General features: G+C 51.6%; 1 protein-coding gene across 1 annotated transcript; it reads left to right on the top strand.

The window, feature by feature from the left end:
* The first annotated feature begins 2470 nt into the window (after nucleotides 1-2470).
* Nucleotides 2471-9889, top strand: ARPC5L (actin related protein 2/3 complex subunit 5 like). The gene is made up of 4 exons (XM_088792814.1): nucleotides 2471-2749; nucleotides 6878-6949; nucleotides 7901-8077; nucleotides 9352-9889. The coding sequence occupies exons 1-4, from the start codon at nucleotides 2600-2602 to the stop codon at nucleotides 9412-9414; spliced, it is 462 nt and encodes a 153-aa protein (XP_088648940.1). The 5' UTR covers nucleotides 2471-2599; the 3' UTR covers nucleotides 9415-9889.
* The last annotated feature ends 95 nt before the right edge of the window (nucleotides 9890-9984 follow it).

Raw genomic sequence — 9984 nt, 5'->3', positions numbered from 1 at the left:
CTGTCTTTATCCCCAGAGTTCAAATGTTCATGTATTGTCTCCACAGCCAGCCTGGAACTTCTCTGGGGGCAGAACCATGGTTGACACCTGGTTTTCCTAGTCTCCAGGACCTGCATGTGGATGCTTGTTGGATGAACGAATGAATGAGCCTTACCCCAGACCACAATGAGAGACTTTTAGGAAGTGGAAGGATATGGGAAGGAGAGGGCAGACGGAGGGCAATGTTGGCATGGATTAGTTTTAAATGGAAATTGAATAGTGCATTGGGTCTTTGCTGTCACATTTCCCAATTGCTTATAGTTCTATTAGAGCTACAGTGTTTCCCCGAAAATAAGACCTACCCCGAAAATAAGCCACAGTTAAGATCTCAGCCAGACACATTTAGTTCGTTATGATATTCCAGATGACATGACTGTATTTGAATAAATGTAGATTGTTGTACATGAAAAAATAAGAAATCCCCTGAAAATACGCCCTAATGGAGCAAAAATTAATATAAGGCCCGGTCTTATTTTTGGGGAAACATGGTATACAATTGTGTACATCTTTTCTGGATTCCAAGTCGTCTGTGACTCCTGTTCCTCTTACATGCCACATCTGAGCCAGCTCCTAATTCTGTAGCCTCTGCCTTCAAAATATACCTGATCTCTTCCCACCACTCTATTGTCACCTGCCTGGCCTGAGCTACTACCATTGCCTGTCACCTAGACCATTGGTGTCCTCTTAAATGACCTCTCTACTTTGGCTCTTGCTCCCATGTGTTCTCAACACAGCTGCTAGAGGAACCCTTTTCAAAGTTGAGTCAGATCACATCACTGCTCTACCCAGAATTTCCAGGGCTGTCCCATGTGAGTTAAGATCACATCCTTTCCTCAGCCTGCAAAGCCCTATAGAATCCCCTCCACTTCCATGTTCTCTCTCTCTTCTGATCCAGTATGGCCTTGCTGTTTCTGGAATACACCAAGCCTGCCGTGCCTGAGCCTTTGCCTGGCTCCCACCTTCACTTCCTTCAGGTCCCTGATCAGTGTCACCCCCTCAGGGGGACTTCTCTTGACCACTTTAAGGTACTCACTCCCAGGCCCTGCATGTTTGTTTATTTCCCCCTCAGCACAGTCACCCTACCATAGTAGAGGTTTTTAAAATTCTGCCTTCCTGACTGGAATGGAGGTCCATGGTCATAAGCAGGTACATTATTTCATTCACCAGTTTATTTGGCGGCTATTTCCTTACTTGTAAAATGGTCATTTCTGGTGTAAAGTTCCCCCTGACCAGGATGTTCTGGGGACACGAATTTCTGCTGTCTGGTGGCCTGCCTGGGTCACAAAGATTTCTTCCAACATATGGAGCTGAACGGCAGACGGGCTTTGCCTGTTTCCAGGACCCCTGAGACTTTTATTCAGCACCTATTTCCGTACTGTAGGAGTATCTTTAGCATCCAAGATACCATATATACCAGAGTCTGGTATATTTTTCGATCCGCAGACACAGTTCAATGAGAAATATTCAAATCAATAAAAACAAGTCACATTTCATTAACTACTGGCCTTTATTAAAAAGAGTATTATTATATGAAAACACGGACCCAGTTTAGTCTAAGGCTAAGGCCCATTAATGGAACCCTTCAAGTAACAGCCCAGGCACTTAATCCTAGCACCAGAGTCGTCCTTGACTCTGCCCTACCCCCTCCCATCCCCACCTCAGACTCTGGGCTTCCTACCAGGATATGCTCTCCAGCCAGGCACGACTCCTTAGCTCCCAGGACCTCGCCCTTCTTGCCAGGATGGTGGCCACAGGATCACCTTCATCTCTGCACCCACACACGCAGTGCCACCGCACCCTGAAGTCCAAAGGTCTTCATTGTCTTGTCAGCACCCTAGATACACTTTGAACGTCCTTAAAGTCTCCTAGTCCATTAACAACAGGGTCACTGTGTACAAGGCAGAGGCCGCCTCCTCTGAGCTCAGTGTGGAGGCGTTCACGGCTCCTAAAATCTGAGACTTAGGATCCTCCACCCCCGTCACTCCCCGGGGCTTAAGAACTACTACTCATCCCTCAGAACTCAGCTCGAAGATTTCTCCCCCAAAAAGCCTGCCCGGAATTGACATGCAGAGCCCAGCGCCTTCTCCTGCGGGCCCCGTGTCCTCTCAGTCTGGGGCAGTGATGACCCCTCGAGTTCGCGGCTGTGCACGCGCCGGTCCTTCCAGGGCCAAGGGCTCCTCGAATGCAGAAGGGAGGGCGCAGAACGAGCGCAGTAATGGCGTCCACGAGGCCCGGCCTGCATGCGGACAGTGCGCCAGCTCTTCAGACGAGAAGACTGAGGCGCCACGAAGATGGGACAGTAGCGTGTGGGTCGGGGCGACTACCACGCGGGTAATCCCGCGTTCCCAGCCAGTCGCCTGCCAGTCTCCGCCCCTCCCTCCCATCTACACTTCCGGTTCCGGCGTGGGCCGGAAGTGGGCGGGCGGCGACTGCGCGCGGAGGAGGTGGAGGAGGAGCCGGTCGGCAGCTTCCCGCCCCCGAGAACGAGCCGGTTCGGAGCGGAGTGGAGCGGCGGTCGGGTCGGGAGCGGAGCTGGCTGAGCGGGCGCTGAGCCCCCGCCATGGCCCGGAACACGTTGTCCTCGCGATTCCGTCGGGTGGACATTGACGAGTTTGACGAGAACAAATTCGTGGACGAGCAGGAAGAGGCGGCGGCGGCGGCGGGCGAGCCAGGCCCGGACCCTAGCGAGGTGGACGGGCTCCTGCGGCAATATCCTTCCCAAGCGGGGCGGTCTGGGCTCCCCTTTGGCCCGGCCTTCTCACTTCCCTCACCCGGGCCCGGGCCCCTTCAGGCCGGCTCCCCACTCGTCTTACCCGCGACCCCTCTGGTCAGTCTCCCAACTCCCTTCCAATCCGGCTCCTGTCGGGCCAGGTTGTCTCAGTCTGAATGCTCCCCACTTCCCTCCGATCCGGTCTCCCCACTCCTCTTGTCCCTGGCCCCGGCTCCCGGAGCCTCCGTCAGCAGCGCAGCCCCACGCGGTCCCTAGACCCTGGTGGACCGGCTCTCGGCGCCCCAGTAGTGTGCCGGACGTGTCTCCGGCCCTAACAGGCCGCTCACTTCTCTGTGAGGCCTCGTTCCTTCCCTTTGCCTCCTCATCCCCTCAGGCTGTCCGTTGGACAGCCCCATCTCTCCATCCCTCCCTTGCAGGAAATAGGGTTGTACTAGGGCTTGACCGGTAGGAGGGACCGAGGTGAGCCACCGGTGAGTAATTGAGCGGCCAGGGCGGCTCCTGGGCACACTTCTTGGCCCGATTGCAGCACCACACTAAAATAGGTGGGTGGATGGCTGCGGGGAAGAAAGGACACAAGAGGGAGCGAAGGCTAAAGTCTTAGTCCGGACCTGAGAGCTGGGATTGCGCACCTTCCACCCCAGAATCAGTCTGACCCTTCAGCTTAGTGCCACTCTTTCTCGCCTACTCTGTTTCCTACGAACATCTTGGGCTTTGGATCTTGATGGGCTTAGCGACTTTCAACAAGTGAGTTTTGCCTCCCTGCCCTCAATAGCCTTCTTGTGCAGGAAGCAGTGGTTAAAAAAACAACAACAACACTAGTAGTTTAGCGCTAAGAAAAACCAGAGAGCAAGAAGTGAAATGTAAAAGTAGATCCCCACAACTGGAAATAACTATTTTTGTGGCCACTGAAAACAAGCATTTGGAAAACAAGATTAAAAATAGAGGTGGTCGTCACAGCCTGGTTGGTCCCTTAGCAGTTTGAACACAGGAAACTGACTTATTCTCACAGGAAGGATTTTTCTTTATTTAAATGGTGTTACAGGAAGTGCTTGCCCCTCCTCCACACTTGCCCAGGGTAGGGTTGGAAGCTCATGCTGTATATAAATCAGGTTCTGAGTGTTTAATCAGTTGACTCAGCTTGGGAAGTCAGGCCCATAGACTGCCTTTGGGAGGAGTCCTCAGTGTTCCTCCAATGTGCCTTTAAAACAAAAACCTTCAGACTTTGTTTGGACAGGAGTGTGTTTTCAAAGGTGTATTTCCTGCCCCATCATGGTCACCTTGCTTACCCTATTGGTGAAATGGAGGCATGAGAATGGCCCCAGTGAGGGAAGGCTGATTGTGCATCTGGGGTAGGACCTCACTCTTGGGCATGTGGTGCCAAAAGGGTCCAGGGTCAGGCCTATGGCCCGGAACCCTCCACAGATGGGAGAACAAGGTCTGGTTATCTGTTGTGTTGGTCCTGGTGCTGCAGGCATTTGTTGAAGGTCGTCTCTCGTATGCCCCTGACTAGTGATAGGTTCCTTGTCACTGCTTGGAGGCCTGGCTTAGCACCTCCAGGAGATAGCAGTGTCTCCACTAATGGCAGTATCAGAAACCCTGTTGCCATGGAGAGGGTACCTCCTGGGATTGGGGAAAGGGAGGTTAGTAGATGAGAACTGAAATCCTAGCAAACGTGGGACCCAGGGAGGGAAGTGGAAGGAACTAATATTTAGAGTCCTTACCATGTGCCAGATATTGGACTTAAATTAGATGATTGAATTTAAATTGTAGAACAGACTTCTAGGAGTCTTAGGACAGAGGTGAGGGCTTGATTGATTGGAGTGGGAGAACGTAGGGAGGAGACCTGCCCTAGTACTGTATATGGAAGCGAGTCATGGTGAGAGATAACACATGAAGTAAAAAGAACATGGGCTGTGTACCCACACATACACCCACCTCCATCATGCAATAGCTGTGTGACCTTGAACAGGTCACATACCCTCTGAAGCTTAGCATCCTCTGTTAAAAGCAGGAGAAATGCTGGCCTTAGGTTCCAGGGGACCACTGCTGGACAACATTCCAGAAGGCTTTGGCACAGTGCTGGGCACACAGCAGGTGTCCTGGACGTGCAGCTTGGGTCTGTGGGTGGAGTGCAGCAGAGGATTGTAAAAAGAGCTTGGCTTTGGAGTCAGGCGTACTTGGGTTTGAAAGGCCAGCTGGACAGCTTAGCTTTGTGACCTTGGGCAGGTCAGTTCCCTTCTCTGAGCCTCAAATTCATTGCCTTTAAAATGAGAATAATGATTCTTGTCGCAGAGTCGTTAGCTGTAATGAGATGACATGTGAAAGCACTTGGCACACAATCTGAGACCTTGTAGGGATTTTAAAGTAGTAGTAGTTCCTTTTCTTCCTCGCTGAAGCACCTTCGGTCCTCTGGGGCAGAGATCTGTTCAGAGCAGTGGTTTTGAGTGCTTTTGCACTCTCTACTCCCCCTGAGGAAATGTGGCAGTATTGGGAGATGTTTTGATTGTCACATCTTGGGAGGTGCTACTGGGATCTAGTGGGTAGAGGCCAGGGATGCTGCCAAATATTGTATGATGCATAGGACAGACTCCACATCTGTCATCTGGTCTAAAACGTTAGTAGTGTTGTGGTTGAGAAACCCTGATCTAGAGGAGACTAGGGTTGGGCACGGCTCCCCAGCCTGCACAGCCGGTTGTCTGGAAGGGCCTGAGGCCAGCTTGGTAAATGGTGTGCCCTCCCTGCTCCCCAAATCTCCCTAGCTGCTGAAGGCCCTCTACCCATCCACACCTGCAGTGACTGCTTGTAGACTGGCAGTTCTGAGGTAACTGACTGCCCCCATGGACTAGTTACCCTACCTTTCCCCATCCACCGTCTGAGTGACTTTGTTTGCCAACCTTGCTGCTGGATAGTGAAGAGCACCAGCCTACATTTCCTTTTAAGCCTGTGGGACTCTGCTTATTGCTCTGGGACACCAAAAAAAGAATTCTGAGGTAGAAGTTATCAGTGGCTAATGTCACACTGGCACTTGCCTGGCTGGGGAAGAGGAATTCTAAAGCTGCTAGATAATCGGGGGTGGGCTGCCTCTCAAATGTGGAAAGTGGATCAGAGCCCAGCCAGGGGCCGGGAGCTGGGCTGGAGTGGCTGCAGGGTGGCATGGGCCCAGCTCGGTCAAAATGGAGCCCACACTAGGGAAGACGGGACTCGGCTGTGCTCTGCAGGCTCTGTCTCTTCACACGTGGGGATCGCTGCATGAACAGGAGTGAAGACCCGATTGGGCAGAAGCCCTTCCTTGTTCTATTTTTGAAGCTTTTTGGCTGAAGCCAATGTTTCAGATGAGGAAATGAAAGTCGGCTGATGTAATTTAGTTTAAAATAGGTGTCACCTTTGGGGACCTAACCCAGATTGTAATTTTGAGTGCTGGGTATTCAGAACTCCGCAAATCGTGTGTCAGGATTGCAACTAAAAAGGTTTGGGGAATGGGGGAGGGTTGGCTCGTTTGTTCCAGTGGTTCGTCGATTAATAAACCTCCCTCCTGGTAGCTGTTGGGATCTCACTGGCCTGGGTAGGTCTTGGAAGATAGATGTTTTAGCACATCTTAATTTCTTTAACAGTTTAACTGATATACAAAACTTTGGATTGAGAGTTAGGAGAGCTCAGTTTGTGCCTTTGTTCTTCCCTTTGGAGAACAAGAAGGTGAGCGTGATAACCTCACGTAGTTGGGAGGATCTAGTAGGGTGCCCGACTGCGCAGGTGCAAGCGAGCTCAATCAGATTTTGCTGGAAGTTACCCTGTGAGAGCAGTTTGTTTGCTACTACCTTCCAGGGTCAAAGGGAGGGAGTGTCCAAACTTGCTTTGAGGGGGGAGGTTTAGGGAGCAGCAGGAGGGGCATGCAGAGTTGGCAGAGGTGCCCTCCACCTTCCGTGTGGCTCAGGAAAGCTATAGGCTACCCTCTAAACAGGCTATGCCCACCTGGAAGCCACAGTGGGAGGTGAGAGGGTGTGGATGAGATGCCATTTGCCTCCTCTCTCGAGTTGTTTTGAGATGCGTTCACTAATAAAAGCAGGGACATGCTTGTGCCGAGCCATCCTTAACAAGCGCTGATGCACAGGGGACATGCTTCGGGCCTTTCATGCAGCCTTGCGGAACTCGCCTGTCAACACCAAGAATCAAGCCGTGAAGGTAAAGGGGGTCACGCTGCAGCTCTGCTGGGTGGCGTCGGGACCGGGGCTGTGGCTGTCCATGTCCCCAGCCAAGCGTGAGCTCCCCGGGGCTCCAGGCAGCGTGTTTTGTCTCTGCAGCAGTGAGTGTCTCAGCTGGCACTGGGCAATGCTCCCATGGAATCCTCCTGGCACTCCTGACATCAAAGTGTCAGTGTTGATAGTAAAAGCTCCCGAAAGAAACAATCACCCCTCCCCAGGGCCTCACGGGTGAGAAGTCAGCCCAGCCCTTGCTGATAAAGCTATAAATTAATGTGCCACGTGGGACTTATCAGTGGTTATGCTTTTATAAGGCTATTGAAGAGGTTTATTTGCGTAAGGATTTTCAGTGCTTTTAAGATTTCCTGCCTTTTAAAAACTAGGTGAGAAGATAAAGTGGTGCTGCTTACTGCATCACTGAGGCTGTCTGACATTTCATCTCTGAGGCTAGAACGTGGTCCAGGGAAAGGGGTCTCTTTGAAGCTGGGATTTTGCCATCTTTTGACAGCATCTTGATGTAATCAGTGGGGCCTCCCTGGCCTGAGGGAAGATGGCACCTCTGTTGCTGGGGGTGCATGCAGAGTGAAGCTGCAGCCAGATAAGCCTGTTTTTAAAGTCGATCTCCACCGGTATGATCCTGTGGTGTCTAAGGCCCTCCTGGTGTCATCCAAATTAGTGACGCTTCTCCCCAGTAAGCCACTTATTCCCCCCAAAATAGTGGAATAACTTAATTGGCATAAATAAGGGATACTTTGAAATTTAAATCAGTAAAAGAGTTTCCTTCCACTTATTTAACCATCCCAAATGAATTAGAAAGTGTACAGTTTCTGGTGAATTCTGACCACTTGGTTTGGTGTTTCTGTGCCTGCAGTGGGGGACGTGGATGTGCCTGGCTGTGGCTCTGGGCCTCACTCCCTTTTTCTTTCCTCTGTAGGAACGAGCCCAGGGCGTGGTGCTGAAAGTCCTTACAAATTTTAAGAGCAGCGAAATCGAGCAGGCTGTGCAGTCACTGGACAGAAATGGCATTGACTTGCTCATGAAGTACATTTATAAAGGGTTTGAGAAGCCCACAGAAAATAGCAGCGCAGTGTTACTCCAGTGGCATGAAAAGGTAGGTGAACACGTTGCCCATGCAGGCCCCCGCTGGCTTACCCCCATCCCAGGGTTCAAATCAGCAAGCCAGATTTTCCAAAACAAACAGGGCAATCTGATAGGTACATGAGAACAAGGGGCCACGCCTAAAGACCTGGGACATCTGATCACTTACCTCTGCCAGGGATGCACCCAGTAGGGTTCCACTGTCTCTTATCACAGTCGCTTTAGCTGCTGATTTATGCTGGTTAGGTCACGGGGCCTGGTGACGGCATGGCAAGGCAGACGGGGCGTCCCAGATTGGGGGGGGGGGGCAGGCATGCTGGTGGCGGCGGCTTCCTAATATTGTCTTTGCATTGGTGGAGGTGGTGGTCCAGGGGCGGGTCTTAGGAATGTAGGCTGAGGCCTCCAGCCAGCTCCAAGGGCTTCCTGCTCCGGCCTCGGCCTCCCCAGGGCAGAGTAGTGGCAGAAACCTTGACAGTCACTTGAAAGGGTCTTCATCCACCTGAAGGATAAAAAGCCGTGCCTGTCCTTTACGTGGGTTGCTGCAAGAGTAAAGCCTTTTGTCAAGCCTGTGTGCCAGTGTCCCCTCGCCCTGCAGAACTACAGGAAGCACGCCCACCATCACAGGAAGTCAGGCTGTCACTAACACGACGTCCTTCTGAAAAGACTCCATTGAGTTTTAAGGGAATTGTCTTCTTACTGAGGGGTTAGTCTCTTGGGCAGCCGTGGTGCTGGGCTGGAGTTGTGGCCTTTGGTCCTGCTGCTGGGCAGGCTCTGCCTGCTGGCCTGGAAGACGAGCTCCTGGGCTTAGTAAGTGGGGTGGCTGTGGTGCTTGGGAGAACTGAGCAAGCCCTGTGCAAGGTGTAGAGGCCGGGCCCTTGGGCCCCTTCGCAGCATCTTGGTGCTCAGCCCTCTTGGCATTAATGAGGGCTCGGGGGCAGCTCTGATGAGCTAGTGTCTAAGTGCCTAGGAACAGTTGTCAGAAGGGAAATTTGGGGGACTGTGCTATGTGTGCTTGGTAACAATGTTCTCAAGCCCAGTTCTGCTGCCTAAAGAGCTAGTAACTCCCAGACACTTGGCTCCAGCACAGGGCTCTGTCCCTAGAGTGTGGGCTCTGTTGCCTTGTCCTGTGCCTGTGCTCTTGCAGGCATCCTTGTCCAGGTCTGTGACATGGGAGGACGTAGGTCAGGGAATGCATGGTGCCATCTCCCCTGGCAAGCCAGCCTCCCCCTTGTCCATCCCGGTCTCATTGGGTATCATTTGACATGTTTCCTTTTCCTGCTCCCACAGGCATTAGCAGTAGGAGGACTAGGCTCCATTATAAGAGTTCTTACAGCGAGAAAGACTGTTTAAAAAAAAAAAGACTCATGTTACCTTGAGAAGAATTTTGGATGCACAGGCTGATGAAGAAGGGATTGACAATGGCCCATCTTCCTAGGAACTCCCAATGATTTCAGGACATGCATCCACTGAAGTGTATTTTATTTTCCAGGTGGAGGGAGAAATTGTCTTACTGTTTCCTAAATCCTTTGCAGGATCTGATAGTCTATGCCTTTGTTCACGAGTAATGCAGAACTGACATTGTGACCGTCTGCCAGCGCAGCTGGCCAGTGTTGGTCAGGTGTACCTGTGTGCACTGCCTGTTTAAAATGGGGATGATTTGGGCAGGTGCAGATCCAAGGGCTGTTGGGAAAGGGAGAGCTTGTGTTTTTGAAGTGGAAAACCCCTGAGGGTTTGTACAGACATCCCATCCTCCCAGAGAAGGCGGGCTCTCTTGGGTTCATTGTAAAGTGCCTGCTGCATCAATAAAGCTCTTGGCTTATTAGTATATACTTTGCAGTGTGTTTCATGTATGTAAAAAAAAAGGGTAATGAATGGAATGGAAATAAATGAGGGGTTGACTGTTCTGGAAATTCCATGTGG

The sequence above is a fragment of the Rhinolophus sinicus genome, chromosome 16 (genome assembly GCF_057876585.1).
Source record: "Rhinolophus sinicus isolate RSI-liver-muscle chromosome 16, RSI-T2T, whole genome shotgun sequence".
Classification (NCBI taxonomy): domain Eukaryota; kingdom Metazoa; phylum Chordata; class Mammalia; order Chiroptera; family Rhinolophidae; genus Rhinolophus; species Rhinolophus sinicus.
Note: the sequence above shows the minus strand (reverse complement) of the source record. Positions and strands in the feature narration are given on the sequence as shown.